Consider the following 19,915-nt stretch of genomic DNA (forward strand, 5'->3'; position numbering starts at 1 on the left):
AGAAAAATCTTTAACCCCAATATAATATATTATCATAGCCAACTGAATAATTATTTGACCCTACGATATGAATATTTTATTGCTCATAGTTTTAAAGACACTGGGAAAAGCTGTGCATACCTTGTAGAAACAGAGCCCTGAGATTTGTCAGTCGGCTAATCTGTAGATTGATCAGATTAGATATGCCATTATGACCTAAATGTAAAACCTCCAAACTGGACATCAGGGGCTCCAGATTATCAGTTAATCCCTCCCTACAAACAATAACAATGAAGCAAGTCAGACAAGGCAAATATGTAAATATAAAAAAGAAAAGCCATGTACACAGTGCATTAATATTGTATACTTTACAAGCAGTCTGTAAATAAATGTGTCCGTCACTTTTAAAACATAGCAGCATAAGAAACTGTGAGTTTATACAGACATTCACTGATGTCAGAATATTTCTCTGTTATATGTAATTGTGATGCTCCCTAGTGGTTAGACAAGAAACTACAGTACATTATCCAAATGGATTATGATGATGGAATGAAGTTTGTGTATGTGTGTGTACTGGCTTAAGTGGTTTATGACAACAAAGATTTGTGATATGACATAGGTATGACTTAGGTTTTACAATGTTGAGGTGGGTGTTTTTTGATGACATGGCTTGTGTCTTTGTAATTAATTTGAGTGTTCGATTTGGGGTAGGTTTTTACAGTATAAAATACATTACACCTATGCAAAGTCCTCACAATTCATTTATTCAGGAGTGTGCGTGCGTGCGTACATGTGTGTATGTGTGTACCTGCTGGGTCTGCTGTTCTGCTGCCCGTATCCGCTGGAACTAACTTTATGATAGAGAATCTGCTTGTTGCTCATATGACTCTGAACTTTTTGACGTGGGAGAATTGACTCGACGTGGTTATAGTTTAAAGACAACACCTGCAGAAACGACATAAAACATACATAAATATGCATTCGCCAGCCACGTTATTATGTACACCTCTTCATCTGGTCATTAACACAAGTATCAGCCAATCACATGGAAGCTGCTCATTGCATTTAACAATATCAAAATGTCATAAAAACTGCTTTCTTTCATCTGAGAAATATTGCTAAGTTACGAAGTATGCTATCCATCTCAGATGCAGAAAAGCTAGTCCATGCTTTTATGACTTCTAGGCTGGATTACTGTAATGCTCTGTTTGCTGGCTGCCCAGCATCCTCTATTAATAAACTTCAGCTAGTAGAAAATGCAGCTGCCAGAGTTCTTGCCAGGTCTAGAAAATATGATCACATCACCCCAATTTTATCCTCCTTACACTGGCTGCCTGTTAAGTTTCATATTGAATTTAAAATATTGCTTCTTACCTATAAAGCTTTAAATAATCTAGCTCCTGTTTATCTGAGCAACCTCCTGTCTCGCTACAATAAAACCCGCTCTTTATGATCTCAAAACTCAGGGCTTCTGGTAGTACATAGAATAGCAAAGTCAAATAAAGGAGGTCGAGCCTTCTCATTTATGGCTCCTAAACTCTGGAACAGCCTTCCTGATAACGTCCGAGGCTCAGACACACTCTCGCAGTTCAAAACTAGATTAAAGACCTATCTCTTTAGTAAAGCATACACTCAATGCATCACATAATGGTATGATGCACACATGTGCTCCACGCATCTTGCTTATATACACTATGAACAGCACTAATTCTTTTCTTTATTCTCTATTTCCACCTGGGAATACTCATCCCGAGGCCCCCTAGAGATTATGCAGTGCCACTGATGCGATCCAAGACCTGTGAAGAGATGATCCTAAGGACCAGGCCGTATCCTGAGCAGCTGCTGTGGTGGCCATGAGGAGTGGAGAACAAGCGCCTGATTCCTGTGAGACTCCAGGGACAGATGAGTCTTCGCTGAAGTCCAGCATTCTCCAGCCTCCGGCGCCTTGACTGCAGCTCTGCACAAGACCTTTGGCCAATGGAGAAATGGTCGTGCCCAACTGAGCCTGGTTTTCTCTCTAGGTTTCTTATCCTTCACTTTCGCCAACCGGTGAAGTTTTTTCCTCGCCACTGTCGCCACTGGCTTGCATAAGTCTGGACTTGTACAGCTGCGCACCGATGGATTTGCTCTTCAGTGTTTGGACTTCCAGCAGTGAATAATAAACCACATTTAACTGAACTGAACTGAACTTAAACTTCACTTTCAATTCACTTTAATCTTCTATGTGAAGCTGCTTTGACACAATCTAAATTGTAAAAGCGCTATAGAAATAAAGATGAATTGAATTGAATTTAGGCATGTAGAGATGGTCAAAATGATCTGCTCAAGTTCAATGCAAGTATTAAAAGTGTGACATAAAAGGTGATTTAAGAAACTATGAACACGATATGGTTGTTGGTGTCAGACAGTCTGGTCTGAGTATTTCAGAAATACAAAATAGCCCCAATAAAAGAGACGATATTCATTCAGAGTGTGGCACTACAGGCTTGACTTGTTGGTGGTGAAATGGTGACGCACAATGTCTACTAATTTCTTGAACACAAAAAATTTTTGGTAATAAGTTAAGGGTGAGTAAACTTTAAATGATGAGTAAATGATTAGTGAACTATCCCTTTAATGTGTCAGTAGACAGTAAATTAGTCACATACTGTACATACCTTAATGTTGGGAAGGAAGATGAGACCGCTGAATGAGGTGAGGTTATTGTGTTCTAGATTAATACTGCGTAAATTACCAAACAAATCAGCAGGAGTTAGATCCACCATCCTAAAACAAGAAATTAAAAGATGCAGAGACTGAATTTTCATGTCTCAGTTTTGCTGTGCTTGTAAAAATACTGATGGTGCTATTTTGATGAGAGATGAAGTAAACCTGATGGAGCTGGAGTGCAGGTTGAGTTCTGACAGGTCTCTGTAGTTGGTATGGCCCAGTTTCTCAGCCACCATATCTGCATTGAGTCGTCCTCCAAATACATCTTTAGCAGTTTCTGATTCACTCATTTCCTACACATACATATAAAGGCACAGATGTGTTTGCACTTGTGAAATGTAGACTACTTTTCATGATATAAGGCACATTAAATTGACTGTAAAGACATTTCAACCAAAACAAAAGAAGCTTGAGGCTAAAAGCATTGGCAAGTGAGCAGCACCTCATGGAACCATCATTAAATGTTACAAAATTTTCATTCATCATTTCATAGTAGTGGAATAATAATAATATTAATAATAATTTTAATAATAACAAAAAACATAACAATAAAATTATTTCTTAAGGATCACATTACACTGAAGAATAAAGACTGCTGAAAATTCATCTTTGACATCCAAGGAATGTGGTCTTAATAATGTAGTTAGTCATAGAGATAGTTAACCCCAAAATGAAAATGTATTCACTATTTACTCACCCTCAAATAGTCCCAAACTTTTATGAGTTATTTTTTTAAAGATATTTGGAAAAATGTTGGAAACCGGTAACCATTGACATCTATAGTAAAAAAACAACAAATACTATGGAAGTCAATGGTTACAGGTTTTTAACATTGTTCAAAATATCTTCTTTTGCATTCATCAAAAAAATAAAGAAACTCAAACAAGTTTGTGACAAGTGAAGGGGGAGTAAATGATGACCCTTTAAATGAGGGGTAAATGATGACATAATTTTCAGTTTTGAGTAAACTACCCCTTAATAAAAACAAAAATCTTTTTTTTCATTTTCCTTCGGCTTAGTCACTTTATTCTTCAGGGGTCGCCACAGTGGAAGGAATTGCCAAGTTGTCCAGCATATGTTTTACACAGCAGATGCCCTTCCAGCTGCAACTCAGTAGTCACACACATACTGTACACTACAGCCAATTTAGTTTATTCAATTCACCTATACCGCATGTCTTTGGACTGTAGGAAAACACCCGGAGGAAACCCACTCCAACACTGGGAGAACATGCAAACGCCACACAGAAATGCCAACTGATCCAGCCGGTACTCAAACCAGCGACCTTTTTGCTGTGTAGCGACAGTGTTATCCACTGAGGCACTGTGTCGCCACAAAAAATAACATGTTAATAAATTTATTTCTGAAGGATTTTGTGACACTTAATAGCAAATTAATGTGTAATAATATTACAAAACTTATTTGAGACTTATTATTATTTTTATTGTAGTATATAAATCCCAGAAGGAAAAGAAAGAAGCTGTTCACTCAAAAGATGAAAATGCCATGAGCCTCATCTCCTTTTTCAATTTCACATTATAAAATAAAAACAGAGCAGCTCAGACATTCTGCAAAATGTCTCATTTTGTGTTTAACAGAAAGATGAATATCTGATGACAGAATGCTCATTTTTGGCAAACTTTTCCTTTAGGACGCTACATACATATGAAAACAAACATTAAATATACAAAAACATCAGATCTATTCACCACAGCAGCTCCGTCCAGTGCTTTGAGAGATGGCAGATGGAAAACCATGTAGATCCTGTAGTTCTCCAGTTTTTTTACTAGGGGATTCCCATATAGATCTAGAATAACTAAACTAGACAGTGCCTGAGAGAAAAAACACATTACATCATGACTACACTTTTATTTCCTACAGAACTTTAGATTCTTAGCATCATGAATTTTGAACGAACGCTTTATAAGTTGTGCAGAACCATTTCAAATCTCCTGACCTTTAAATGGTATATGTCTCTTGTCGTGCTGATGTCATTGTTGCCGACGTACAGCTCAAATAAGGAGCGTGACCTCTGAAGTCCATGCAAAGAGGAGATAATATTGTTTTCGACAGAGAGGAAGTGAAGGTTTGGTAGCTGGTCTAAAACGTCACCATCTAAACATTGCAGGTGATTGTTGTTAATGCTCAGACGCGTCAGACGAGGCATCGCACACAAGCCTGCAACACACCAAACAAACAAGTGCATTTTAAAACAAACATATTACAAACTTAACAATAAAAGACACCTGTAAATGGAAAAGGGAAAGCAGTACCTTCCAGTCTGCTGACACTGTTGTAGTTAAGAGAAAGTTCCTCAAGCAGGTGGCAGTGGTCCAGACCTTCAATTCTGGTTAATTCGTTATGGTCAAAAGAAGCCCAGCGTAGATTGACCAGTCGGTCTAGATTACTGATCCGGGTCAACCGCTGACTATCAAGATTCAGTGCTGTGATCTGACACCACAAGTATATCAGTTAAAGGGACAGTTCAACTTAAAAAATGGTCTTAATTTATTCAACCTTTTATCCATATTACTTTCACATATAAGCATTTAAAAAATAATAATATAAATAAATAGGAAATGGTGTTGTTGAGCTCCAAAAAATGTCAGAAAGGACAATAAAAATTTGTGATTTCTCAGTTTAACAAAGAACATGTACATCTCTAATAAATCTTCTTTGTCAAACAATCAAACAGGTTTGGTGGAGTCCCCTGATAATGTGCATTAAAAATATAGTAGATCTGTAATCAGTTCATCAAAGAAGAAAACACTTGACAAATCTGGTTTAACAGGATTTATTAGGTATGGGTTTAAGTAAAATGGCTCTATTTATTTAATTCTATAAATGTCTACAAATATTTCTTCTAGCTTTTATTAAAATATTGTCACATTTTGTTTCAGAAAATTCCAGTTAGACAAAATAACAAACACTTTCATTTGGCTAAATATAAAATTCCCCGAAATATTAGTTAATTTTCTTTTCAGCTTAATCCCTTTATTTATCAGGGGTCGCCACAGCGGAATGAACCGCCAACTTATCCAGCATATGTTTTACACAGCGGATGCCTTTCCAGCCGCAACCCTGCATTGGGAAACACCCATAAACTCTTGCATTGACAAACATACATTACTACCAATTTAGCTTATTCAATTCACCTATAGCGCATGCCTTTGGACTGTGGGGGAAACCGGAGTACCTGTAGGAAACCCACGCAAACACAGGGTGAACATGGAAACTACACATGAAACGCCAACTGACCCAGCCGTGGCTTGAACCAATAAACGGAGGTCGGAGCCAGCTCTAAATGGGTGGGACTTGAGCTCCAAGTGGGTGGGCCTAGAGCTTCAAGTGGGCTGTACAAACCTGGAGTTTTTATTTATTTAATGTCCTGTACATGACATAAAGTCCAATATTGTGCCTTATGAACGCCTAAACCAATTTAAACCTAAACCCAATCTCACAGTAACCTGATGTGTTTTATAAATGTCTACTCCACCTACACCACCTAAGCCCAGCCTACTAGTGGCATAAGTCCCTCCCACTTGGAGGTCATCCATCCTACCTGCAAAGTAATCCCTCCCACTTGGAGGTCTCCATGCTGCAGTGATATCTACTTTGACCTTCTTGCTGTGAGGCAACAGTGCTAACCACTAAGTCACCATGCCGTCCCTCCCACACATTTCTGAAATTATTGGTAATGTGTTGTCTAAAACAAATAAAGCATGTCTGAATTTTAGTTATTTTATGCAACAAAAAAACTGTAAATTACAATATGTTTATTTTAAGTTTGAAGAAATTTCATTACCAGTTTAGAGAATAAAACTACATTTACATTTTACTCAAACACATAACTATAAATCTTAAATCTGGGGAAAATTGAGAATTGTCGAGTGGTTTCTTTTAGTTTTTTCCATAGCTGTTTATGCCATATAATTGTGTTTATAATATTTATAACTGCAACAAAGAGCTGTGGTATTTGGACAGTATGAACAAACTCTTCATCCCAAAACCCCTTTCAGTGTGCTGCTTTCTATGTTTCACCCTTTATTAATGAACTTGCATACATCAGGAGAAACAAGAATTGAACACGTCACCATTTTTCTAATTTCTAAAGGCGCTGCTGACTTGAAATTTTTCCCGGACGTTGGTAACAACCAAAGAAATTCATGTATGCAAAGAAAACAAATGTAATTAGTTTACAAATTAAGTTATGCATAATAAAATAAAATGAGTATTTAAAAGGTATTGAACACATGAAGAAAGGGAGGTGTAGAAAGGCAGTGAAAGCCCAGAGAGCAGCTGAAATCTCTCAGAAATTATTCAGCAACCCTCTGCCCTTCCTCGTAAATGAACATTCGCTGCTTCAGTCCAACATCTACATTAGCAGGATGATGAAGATGAAACAAGAGTTGGCATTTCAGCAAGACAATGATCCAAAACACAGCCAAGGATACTCTCAAATGCTTTCAGAGAAAATAAATCAAGCTGTAGAATGGCCCAGCCAATCACCTGAATTGAATCCAATAGAAAATACAGAATAAAGATCAGATTTTACAGACAAGACCCAAAAGAACCATTAAGTGTTTTACATTCTGTTGATATCTGTTGAAAACTCACTCCTGAGCAATTCATGTGGCTTCATTCTCTATATGAGAGGCGTCTTTAAGCTGCCATCACCAAAAAAAGCTTTTTATATAAAGTACTAAATACGTTTCAGTAGTTCAGTACTTTCTCCTTGTGTCATTTCATTGTTATTAGTACAACTAATTTTTCAGATTTTTTTGTTTTGTTTAACTTTTATGTGTGTATTGTTTGGGGTTTTACCAAAATCTGGTTCAACTCCATGTCAACAGCTCCTTTAGAAATATTATTCCTGGGAACAAACATGTTAAGTACTTGTTTTCCCCGCTGTAAATGAAATAATGATAATGAACACTCATGCTTTCCACATCCCCTAAGTTGAACTGTCATTATGTAAAAATGGTTCTGCCGGCCCAATTCATGAGCAGCCTACAGGCATTCCTTGACCCACCCTGGTTTGGACAGACATGAGGGTGAGTAAGTGATGGCAGAGCTCTTATTTCTGGTTGACTTAACCTTTTCAAATGTGCATATGTGTGGGAGATTGTGATTTTATGTGTCATACTTTGCTGGTCCAGCCTGACTCAAGCTCCTGCGAGTGTTTCCATGGGGACGAGCTGATCTGTGTGAGCAGGTGAGCGGAGGAGAGCAGACTCAGACTGCGGGGACGTTCGCTGTCAGTGCGAGAGTGGCTCATCAGAGATGCCTGCACACACACAAACACACGCGGGTATCAGGACAAATGTGGATAGGATACGCACGTGAACATTAGCTATAATCAGAGATGGGCAGTATTTATGATACATGTATTTCAAGTACGTATTTCAAATACAAAATAGTAATTTGTATTTGATAGGGTTGATGAAAATGGCTTAATATTTAGTATCAAAATACTTTAGTGTCTTGTATTTTTGTAGTTTCAAAATACTGTAAATACTTTGCAAGAACTAAACTGAGACTCTTCCAGTTAAAGAAGAAATTAACAAATACTGGGAGAAAGAGTATACTGTACGAATAATGCATGGATTGCTGATTGCTGAAAAAAATCAGACAAACATTTAAATTAGTCCGACACTGATGATACCTACAATTCGTTGGTTTCAAATATCAGTAGTTGATCTGCTGGTGCACTGTATGAAGATGAAACATGTATGCCTAAAGATGTCAAAATGTTCTAATATATGAAACACAAATATTTAATAATACTCCAGTCTATACAGACTGGCCAAAAACTCCAGACGCCTGTTACACAGCAGCAGCGAGATATATATGAGTGTACTTGCAAAAACAGATTTTTTTGTAATTTTTAGATATCATATGTTTATGTTGTGTAGTTTTTAGAAGTTTTCAGAAATTATGTTTTTATATTCAGTATAGAAGAGTTTAATTGCCAATTCTGTGAACAAAAAATTAAAATTAACTCTTCATATAGGCCTGTCACCCTTTTAATGATGGGAATCTTACTGGTCATGCAGTGAGTGGAAACTTAATCAACATATAGTACTATGTTTTGACTCATTATCTGCATTAAATGATTCAAACCGCAGAATATCATCTTCAAGACAGGACTTTCTGCCTGAAATTTGCCAAAAATTTATACTAATCTCAAAGAGAAACACAAGTTATGCTACAACCCCCAACAGGTGAAGAAGTGGCATAGAAACATGTGTTATCAAACACTGCTTACTTTACTAAGTCAGTTTAATGGTGAAGGGATTGATCCAGTAGGTCTATTGATAGAAGGTTTGCAAAGAAATTTCATGCTGCCTTTTTTATTTTATTTTTAAAATACAAAAATACAGTTATTTTATTTTGATACATTTGTGGCTGCTGTATTTTGTAGTTTATTTTGATACACTTAAAATTGATGTATTTGGTATTTTATTTTAAAATACATTTTAACGTCCCATTCCTGGCTACAATGGCCAGAAGAGTCGTACCTGATTAATTCGAGACCGAGCGGCTACTTGAACCGCAGCAGCTGCTTCCTCCTCCATCACTAAAACATCATCTAAATGAGTGAGAGTCTTCAGCCGACTGAGAACCACCATACGCACACTCTCATTCTGAAACACACAGAAAAACACTTACGTTTATGTCTTTAAACAAAATGATAAAAAATACAGTACGAACAGAAATATTGTGGTTTATTTTTTGTTAATTTTTGTTTACCATAGCAAGGAATTTTTCACAGTATTTCCTATAATATTTTTTCTTCTGGAGAAAGTCTTATTTGTTTTATTTCGGCCGTTTTAAAAGCCGTTTTTTAAACCATTCTAAGGTCAATATTATTAGCTCCCTTAAGCATTTTTTCGATAGTCTACAGAACAAACAATGACTTGCCTAATTACCCTAACTTGCCTAATTAACCTAGTTAAGCCTTTAAATGTCACTTTAAGCTGAATACTAGTATCTTGAAACATATCTAGTAAAATATTATGGACTGTCATCATGGCAAAGATAAAATAAATCAGTTATTAGAAATGAGTTATTAAAACTATTATATTTAGAAATGTGTTGAAAAAATCTTCTCTCCATTAAACAGAAATATTTAATTATACAGGGGGGCTAATAATTCAGGAGGGCTAATAATTCAGATTTCAACTGTATATTGATGTGATGGAAGATGTAATCCAATCTTCAGTCTCACATGATTCTTTTGAAAGCATTCTAATACAATGATTTGGTGTAAAGGGATAATCGTGTACCCTGTGCCAAGGATTGTGCCGTGTGTCCAGTCGGAGCAAGGCTGGTGTGTGTTTACGCAAAATATTCATGTCATCCCTGACTCGGGTCAACTGATTCCAGCAAAGGTCTAGTTCTATCAGTCGACCAAGTCCACGCAGACCCTCCAGAGAGGAAATATGGTTAAAACTAACATCCAGAGACTCCAGATTGGGCTGAAACATTGAGAGAAATATGGAAGATTGTCAGTAAGAGGTAAATAAATATATTTATAAATCAGTGATTTTGTCAGGTGAATTTTGTCTTTGACTTTATTACAACCTTAAAAAAAAGGAGGACAGGAGTTCATTTAAAGGGATAGTTCACCTAAAAATGAAAATCTCACCCTTTTCTCATTTCTCATATATTTACCTTTGACTTGTTCCAAACTAGTTTGAGTTTTTTTGTTTTGTTGTTGTTTTGTTGAATATAAAACAATATATACTGTAGAAAACCATTGCCTTTCATACTATTTGTATGGAATTCAAATTGGAATTGAACGAATTGGAATTTACGATGAATGTCTATGGTTACCCATTTAAAACTGTCACAGTCACCAGCAATCTAGCCCATGCAGATCGCTGGAGAACTACAAATCTGCTGGTATATGGACTACAAGATCCAGTCATGCAATGCACATACACACACACACACACACCTGCTCCAAGTCTCCATTGATTACACTCCCACAGCTGATGCTGCCTTTTGACCATCTGCCTGTTATATGACCACGACTCTGGAATTGTCCGTATACATCTGTTTGCTCCTGTGTTGACTGTTGCTTGCCTGACCATCCTCTAATAAACACTGCGTTTGGATCCGCACCCCTGTTGTCAGCGCCACTTCACATTACAACAACATTTTATTTATTTTTATTTTTTTTTGGAACAAGTCAAGGGTGAATAAATGATGACAGGGTTTTTATTTTTGGGTGAAGTATCCCTTAAAATGATTATATAATTAAAGTATATTTTCATTATAGGTTACCTCAAATAAAGAGGCCTTCATGGGCCATTCCCAAGCAAATAAAGACCAAGAATTAGTTTTACAACACTAAAATGTAATTCTCGCTGCCTGTATAGATTAGTGATGATATCATACATCCTATTTAGAAGAAGATTGTTAATAGGACGATCTCGTCACCATGTGTGAAATATCATCCAGATGAGTTAACTCGTTGAAGCTGAGGGTCAGATTCTTCAGAGCTGTGAGTCGGGAAATCTCAGGCAGTTTATTTAGGCTGTTTCCATGTAGATTCAGCACCTGTACCACAAAAAATAAGCCAATAAAATGACTATGTTACTCTAGCAAAACAAAAAAAGACCCGGCATTTAGGTCTGGTCTAATTGCATATTCGTCAATCCAATCACAAGTACACAACATTAAATACAGGAGCAAACCGGGGTCTAAAATCTGTTGAGTTTGTCCACTTTCAAACACTTTAGTCAAAAACACATTTGATTGGATTGCTTTAGTAGCGTAAACACTTCTGTGGCTGAATGTGCATAAACATCTACAAAAGTGTTATGAGATTTGTTTGTAAAAGACGGAAATATGATATTAATACTTCTTGACCAAACCCAAATTGTAAAAGCCATCGACATCCATTCACTTGTTTTCCTGGTCACTTGTAAGTATAACATGGGTTTATTCATTCAAATGTAGGTCTACTCATGCATCGCACTGATTTGTGTGAAAATGATGTATATAGTGACCAAATTCACGAATGAATGGAATATACATATTTGGTGTGCTGTCCGAGGACATGCTTGGTTATTTGTGTGGTTTGGTCTTAAGCTGCTTGGATACTACAATGATTGGCAACAATGAATTAGAATTGTCAGAACATCTGCGCTTGCTCCTCCTGAAACATGTTTCAAGAGTTCACACTTACATATTTTTTAACAACTTTTAGCAGGTTTGGCATTCTGTCCCAGGAGAGAACCCTGAGCTTGGAGATAGGTGAGCCCAGGGCTCCCGCCTGGTCCATAGAGCATATGAGGGGAGTACGAGATCAGGTGGTTCTCGAGAGCTCCCCGTGGTAAAGGAAAAAAGGAGGAGAAGGGGTGGATGGGGGTTTTTTTCAGAAAACGAAGTAGTTCTAGCTAGGCTACTTTTAGTGAGTTGGGATTAATCTGATTGGCTAACTAGTGAATGTAGATGAGTGGCCAGCTGCAGTCAATCATATCACGTGCTCTTCTCGAAATTAGTTTGTGAAACTTCACTTAAAAAAAATATCACTACGATCGACAAAATCCCAACATAAATGGTCACAAGAAATGGTCTTGTGTGATCATTTGTCATCGAACAACCACTTCAGGTTGTTACAATGTAGAAACAGCTAGGGATGTCCCAATCATGTTTTTTAACCCTTAAGTCTAAGTCCGAGTCATTTGATTTTGAGTATATACTGATACCGAAACCTGATACGATACTTCTCTAATACATAAAAAAGAATAAAGAAGAGCGAAGAAACAGATCCAGGATGGAGTCAATCCATTGTGCGGTAAGGCTTAGTAGAGACATAAGAGCTACGGACAAACTCCATATGTCTGTGGTGAACAAAACATGGGGTACATCTTATAACAGGACAAGTAGTTTGTCAGAAATTAGGTTCAACATTTGTTTTTGAGGTCTCTTATCAGATTTGTTGTGTTAAATATAGACTTTTCCTTGCTTCCTCTTGCAATGGAAAGTTTACATTTCTCACAATGTTGGCAATGGCAATGTTGTCATCATTAACTTTATAATACCTCCAGACCACAGATATACTTGCGCTTTCCGCTTCAAGCTGCTTCTGAGTTTTACTTTGCCGGTATTTAACCAATAGCGTCTCTGCAACAAAGTGATGTCATGCCGTACACGCTGCTGTTTCTGTGTGTCAAGAAAGTCAAGAAAAAGGTCTAACTCTGTGCCACAGTATAACAATAGATAAGCTTAAAAATAATGAGAATATATAAATATTCATATATATTCGACTCCTGATTAGGAGATAACGTCCGATTCCGATCAAGTCTGAAACCGCGTGATTGGGCTCGATTTCAGATCATGTGATCAGATCTGGACATCCCTACAAACAGCGCCTGACTGACCTGCATACTACAAATGCATGTGTTTGTGTGTGTTTGAGGCATTGTAAGTCTCACTGTGATCTGACTGAGGATGTTCGCTCTGGCCGCTGTCAGTATGGCTTTCTCATCTAGGCTGAGCATCTTGGGGTGGGACTTCAGGATGGGCTCCAAGTTTAATGCCTCCTCATCCAGATCCAACGCAGTATGGGACACAGATGGGGCATCAGCAGGAGACATATGAGAACTGGATGGGGAATCTGGAGAGGGCTGGACTGTGTCCTAGAGAGAGATAAACATAATTTGATTACTGAATAATACATTCAAGTGTGGATGTACATGTGTAAATATAATAACACATGCAGTTAAAGACAAAATCATCAGCCCTCCTGTGAAAGATTTATTCTTTTATTCTCAAATATTTCTCAAGTGATATTTAATGGAGCAAAGAAATTTTCACAGTATGTCTGATAATATCTTTTCTTCTGGAGAAAGTCTTATTTGTTTTATTTCGGCTAGAATAAAAGCAGTTTTTAATTTATTTTAAACCATTATAAGGTCAATATTATTAGCCCCCTAACACCTTAGTAATCGCTCAGAACACCTTAGCATCCGCCTAGCAACACCTTAGCAATCTCTCAGAACACCTTAGCATCCACCTAGCAACATCTTAGTAACCACCTAGCAACCACTTAGAGCACCCAAGCAACTGCCTAGCAACGCCTTAGTAACCACTCAGAACACCTTAGCAGCCACCTAGCAATATCTTAGCAACCACCTAGCAATCGCTCAGAACATGCTAGCAACCACCTAGCAACGCCTTAACAATGACCTAGAACACCATAGCAACAGCCAAGTAACCACTCAGCAACATCTTAGCAACCACCTAGCAATGTCTTAGCAATCGCTTAGCAACCACTCAGAAAACCCTAGCAACAACTTTGCAACCACCTAGCAACCACTCAGAACACCTTAGCAACCGCCTAGCAATGCCTTGGCAACCACTCAGAACACCTTAGCAACCGCCTAGCAACGCCTAAGCGACCACCTAGAGTACCCTAGCAGCACCTTAGCAACCACTCAGAACACCCTAGCAACTACCTTGCAACACCGTAGCAACCACCTGGAGCACCCTTGCAACACCTTAGTGACCATCTAAAGCACCTTAGCACCACCTTAACAACACCCTAGCAACTGCCTAGCAACACCTTAGCAACCACCTAGAACCCCCTAGCAATGACTTAGCAACCACTTAGAACTGCCTAGCAATGCCTTAGCAACTGCTCAGTGGTCAACCTAGCAACCACTCAGAATACCATAGCAACCACCTAGCAACACCTTAGCAACCACCTAGAACACCCTAGCAATGACTTAGCAACCACTCAGAGCACCATAGCAACTGCCTAGCAACACCTTAGCAATGACTCAAAACACCCCAGCAACCATCTACCAAGAAACATGCCAATCCCGACAAGAAACCTACTAACCTGTATGCAGTTATCTTTTTATACCAGCTGTTTCAGACTTCTTAAAAACTGCTTCAGTTATTTAAACTTTGAAACTACTTTAGACTTTCAGACTAGGCTTTCTCAAGCCACCATAAAGTTTGTCTACAAATTTGACTTTTCTAGTTAGAAATTATTATGTTAATATAAAAACTATTAAAAATGTGTTGAAAAGGTAGTCTCTCCGTTAAAACAAAATTGGGCAAAAATATACAGGGGGGCTATTAATTATGACTTCATCTGTATACACACACACACACACACACACACATATATACCTGGGTTACATATTCAAAGTCCACAAGGTATTCTGGAAGCACCATTTCGTGGTCAAACATATACCACAGTCTCTGCTGCTGTTTACAGTCACAGCTGTTCGGCAGGCTGGAGGAACACAGCATGTCTGATGAACACAAACACACACACACACATATATTGCTACTTTGATCGCCATTACCCTGAATACATGTTGTTTTTCTGATGGATCACGTGTTTAAACTCACCAGGGGTTGTTTGTGCTGTGTGGCTTTGTTGTTTAAAGCTGGTACTAAGGTAGACTGAATTTGCTTTAGGATAATGATCACAGTCTATGGGGAGACCATCCTTCACTGCAACACTACGACCCAGGAACACTTTAGATATTATTAACTGACCTACAAATGCAAACACATGCATGAAAACAAACAATCAAATATCAGACCTTACAGATATTACAGATATTCATATGCATACCACAGTTCCAAAGTTTAAAGTCAGTAAGATTTTGTTAGGAAAATGAATCATTTTACTGAGCAAGAATGCAATATATTGATCAAAAGCGTCAGCATAGACACTTCATAAAACATTAATAATGATATTAATATATTGGTTGTAAATTTGTTACTTTGAGCTCCCCACTCCCCCCCCCCCCCCCCCCCCCCCCCCCATCAAAGAATCCTGAAAATGCATCATGCTTTTTACAAACAATATTAGGGAGCACAAACCATTTTAATCACTGATGAATGTTTCTTGAGCACAAAATCTGCATTTGATTTCTGGAGTGTAATGCCAATTAAAATAAAAAGCCAGCGCAGACATCACAGGAATACATTACATTTAAAAACAGAAAACAGTTGGAAAATAACTGTAGGAACTTCTGCTTAAAATTCAAATGTGTCATCACAGGAATAAATACCAATTTTAAAAGATGAAAATAGACAACACTTTAAAAACAACTGTAATAATTTCTGCTTAAAATGCAGCTTTGCTAGCGCAAGAATAAATTATACTCTTAAAGATATAGAAATGTTTCTTTAAATATCTCACAATATTTCTGTGTCACTTAAAATGTTTTTTTAAAGACACGAAAAGTATGTAAAGGCTTCAAATTATCGATATCAGAATCAGAAAGAGCTTTGTTGCCAGGTATGTTCACACATACGAGGAATTTGTTTTCGTGACAGAGCTTCTACAGTGCAACAGGATTACAGAGACAGGACAAAAAACAGATAATAAATATATATTTTTAGAAAAATAGAAGTAGTGAGTGCAAATATACAAATTGACAAGTGTATGTACATGTTTATTACTATATACAACGTTATATGTGCAGTTGTTATGTGCAAATTGGCATGTAAAGTGTGTTGTTAAATAAGTGTATAAAAGTGTATAGCAAGTAGTGATGTTGGTTCCACAATTATTATCATCAAGTGTTCATAAGATGGATTGCCTGAGGGAAGAAACTGTTTCTGTGTCGGGCTGTTCTGGTGCGCAGTGCTCTGTAGCGTCGACCAGAAGGTAAAATTCAAAGAGGCAGTGTGCTGGGTGTGAGGGGTCCAGAGTGATTTTGGCAGCCCTTCTGCTCGCTCTGGATAAGTACAGTTCTTGGGGAGTAGGAAGGGTTGTACCAGCAGTCCGAACTATTCGACGTAGTCTTTGGAGATCGTATTTAGTAGCTGAGCTAAACCAGACAGTTATTAATGTGCAGATGACTGATATTTATCTAAAAATAATACATCAAATCAATTAATGAATTGTATTGTATAACTGCAATCTTGTGTATCTCTGGGATTACTGGGTTGCTTTTTGTCACGGTTGCAGGTTTGTGCGCTTTCCGGAGTATCTGTTTTGTCACATGGGTTTGTGTTGTTTGTTTGTCCACGTGTATTTGTTTGGTCACGTGTTGTGATGGTACTCAGCTGTTTGATTTGATCACCAGCTGAGGTTCATTATTGAGCCTATATCTGGGCTACGTTTCTATGTCTCCTTGTCAGTTCGTTGTGTTTGCTTATGTGAGTCTGTATTGTGCTCAGGACTAAGAGGAGTGACTGCTGGACTTCATTTCGCCATTCTGTTCCTGCCCCAGTATCCCAGTGTCCTCACCCTCCATTTGTAGCCCTGTTGGCTTTATTCTGACAGTGTTAATTAAAGTTTCACTTGCATATTGGATCCTTCTCTGTACCTTTATTTACACGTGACACTTTTGCACAAGTGACCTGCTTATTTAAATAAATGAAACTGCTTATAAGTTTTCTGTTATAGTTTGGTGCAGGGCAAGGCAAGGCAAACTTTATTTATAAAGCACAATGTTACACAACCGTAGTTTATCCAAAGTGCTTTACAATAAAATAAAGTATTTAATAAAAAAATAAAAACTTCTATTAAAAATATAAGAAAAGGAAATATGTATATTTGTAATACTGAAATACAGCTAAGAAATAACATGCATACATCACTCAAAGGCAAAGGTGTAAAAATAAGTCGTTAAGTTAGATTTAAATGCACCCAATGATGGAGAAAGCCTGATGTTCAAAGGGAGACTGTTCCAGAGCCTCGTGGCCACAACACAGAAAGCTTGATCACCTTTTGATTTGCAGCAAGACCGAGGGACAGACAAAAGAAACTGATCATGGGATCTTAACGGTCTACAAGCTGTATATGGCTTAATATGTTCACTGATATAGACCGGGGTAGAATTGTGCAATTCTTCAAGGATTAAATCAACCCTGAATTTTATAGGAAGCCAGTGCAATGAGGCAGGGGAGATATGATTTCTTTTCTTAGTTCCTGTTATTAATCTGGCAGCTGCATTCTGAACCAACTGTAACCGAGAAAGTGCTGACTGAGGTAGACCAATGTACAAAGAGTTGCAGTAGTCTAACAGAGAGGAAGTTAAAGCATGGGTTACAATTTCTAAATCTTTTTCTAAGAAAGAAACAGTTTAGCTTTGGCCACCAATAGTAATTTGCCACTAATTGTAGCCTAATGTTAATTTGATTTATTTAAGTGTTCTTAGGGAATCCAGACCGTATCTGAAGGGCAGAGGTTCTCGGCTTGATGTTGAGCAGTTCGTCCTTTGCATGAAAGTCATTCTCAGTCGATCAGACACACTCATGCTGTTAGAGAGAGGGACGGCTCTCTCTCTGCCTAATGCCTGAAGGCAACACACACACAAACACACACATTTATCTTTAAGATAATGAGTCGATTATGAAACAACACAAATGTACACTCACTCCTACCTGTGCTTTTTAGCATTTGTACCTTATAAGCATCAGCACTTTTAAAACCATTTTCTGGGATTTGTAGCATCTCATCATTTTCACAGGAATGTTCTGGATCTGGCACATAGAATAGATACTCCATATGGCGTTTATAGTTCCTGTTACACACAAACACACACAAATGGTGGAACTACTGATGCAAGCATTCTATGTCAATGTGCTTATTGAATAATATCTCACCCAAATAAATGTATATGAGCTATGAATATAGATTATCAGAATGTTGAGATAAGAAAATGATGGTCTCCGTTTAAACCTAACGGAGACTAATGCACGCTTCATATGCTGAAAAGTGTTTTGCCAAATCATCAGTGCAGTGGTGTAAAGTAAATTACAAATACTCTAATTACTGCATTTGAACAGTTTTTCTCAGAAATTGTACTTTACTAAGTAGTTTTACTAAGTAGTGTGTACTTTTACCATCACTTGAGGACATTTTTAGTGCGGTCTCTGTACTTTTACTCCACTATTTTCCTTCAACCTACACTCACTACTTTATTTTTTTTAGATATTTTTTTATTTGATTGGCTAAATAGAATAATCAGTCTTGCGATTACCATTCAATCAAATTGCGTGTAGAAAAATCGCAGGATACAGAACAAAATTTATAAATGCAGCAAACATGTACAGCGTGGAAGCATTAAAGGTGTCACAAAATCATCACACGCAATGATCGAGAGACTTTAGATGACAATGAAGATGAAGATGTCTACTGTATAAGGACTGAAATCACCAAATAGCTTTAAACAATCACTAAATGCACTACAGAATGTTACGTTTTCACACACACATGCAGAAACAGCATGTAAACACATCATCCTTTCACATTGTTAATACTCACTACTCTTGAATAATTTTAAAAGGGCCAGTTTTCACTCACACTTTGAGTAATATTTACAATAGATACTTTTACTCTACTTGCACTATATTTTTGGGCAAGAAATTGTACTTTTACTCGAGTTTTCAGTACTCTTTCTGCAACATAGGCTGATTCTGAAAACTTAGCCCTGCATACGTTTCTGAAGATCGCGAATTATGTAGCCAGAAGTACGTATGGCTGCATTTCACTTTTAAAATGAACGATACAGGGCGGTATGATGACATTCCTTTTCTAGCTTACCAGCCAACCGCTTACCTCCGTATGGTTTTTCCACTGTTACCAGTTTGTTTAGTTAGCAAGTACATCGGTGGACTTGAGAGGCAGAGACGAGATGACCACGACGACAGGGTTTGAGTCTGGTGAAGAACGCTTCCAGAAAGCACGAAAGACAAAAACAGAATCCAAAAAATAAAATAAACGAGTAAATAACAGGGTGAGAATGTGGAATACGTGGTAAAAAATCAGATGAGCCATTTTCTTTTTATGGATTGCTTTTTAAATTTGTCGGTTAGGCTTAGGGAAGTGGGTGGGCGGGTCAATCTGTGCTTTTTAAAATACTATGGGTTGGGATTAGGGAAGGTAGAGGGTGGGTCAGTTTATCGGTCAGTCAGTCATTCAGTCAATCGACAGTGGCCTCTGGTGGATTTACCCAAGAACAGTAGGTGTGAATTTGAGATCTCCAAAAAGCGTACACAGCGGCCTCTGATACTTAACGGTCTTCAGAAAAGTATATAGAGGTACGTTTTCAGAATGAGCCTGGATTGTCTTTCTACCACTGTAAATGATCTAAAAAGCTGAAACACAAACAATAAGTCCAAAAGAGCTCTAACAAACTGTAAAGAAAACCAGGGTGATATTAAAGAGTGTATGATTAGTGTGTAGTGATTAATGCAAGCCAGCATAAAGTTTTGATGAATTAAGTAATCA

General features: G+C 37.6%; 1 protein-coding gene across 1 annotated transcript in view; it reads right to left on the reverse strand.

The window, feature by feature from the left end:
* The window catches only part of lrrc9 (leucine rich repeat containing 9), a 37,717-nt gene that overhangs the window by 7,391 nt on the left and 10,411 nt on the right, over positions 1 to 19,915 (reverse strand). Inside the window, exons 11-26 of the mRNA XM_056470872.1 lie at positions 18,089 to 18,206; positions 17,852 to 17,978; positions 15,070 to 15,219; positions 14,845 to 14,969; positions 13,140 to 13,343; positions 11,137 to 11,256; positions 9,978 to 10,169; positions 9,210 to 9,335; positions 7,835 to 7,975; positions 4,962 to 5,139; positions 4,646 to 4,866; positions 4,398 to 4,520; positions 2,851 to 2,981; positions 2,637 to 2,745; positions 788 to 924; positions 121 to 254 (exon numbers count right to left, since the gene is read on the reverse strand). Of these exons, the coding sequence (XP_056326847.1) occupies positions 121 to 254; positions 788 to 924; positions 2,637 to 2,745; positions 2,851 to 2,981; positions 4,398 to 4,520; positions 4,646 to 4,866; positions 4,962 to 5,139; positions 7,835 to 7,975; positions 9,210 to 9,335; positions 9,978 to 10,169; positions 11,137 to 11,256; positions 13,140 to 13,343; positions 14,845 to 14,969; positions 15,070 to 15,219; positions 17,852 to 17,978; positions 18,089 to 18,206 (2,336 nt within the window). The remainder of the gene's footprint in view (positions 1 to 120; positions 255 to 787; positions 925 to 2,636; positions 2,746 to 2,850; positions 2,982 to 4,397; positions 4,521 to 4,645; positions 4,867 to 4,961; positions 5,140 to 7,834; positions 7,976 to 9,209; positions 9,336 to 9,977; positions 10,170 to 11,136; positions 11,257 to 13,139; positions 13,344 to 14,844; positions 14,970 to 15,069; positions 15,220 to 17,851; positions 17,979 to 18,088; positions 18,207 to 19,915) is intronic.

Source organism: Danio aesculapii, chromosome 13 (genome assembly GCF_903798145.1).
Source record: "Danio aesculapii chromosome 13, fDanAes4.1, whole genome shotgun sequence".
NCBI classification, from domain to species: domain Eukaryota; kingdom Metazoa; phylum Chordata; class Actinopteri; order Cypriniformes; family Danionidae; genus Danio; species Danio aesculapii.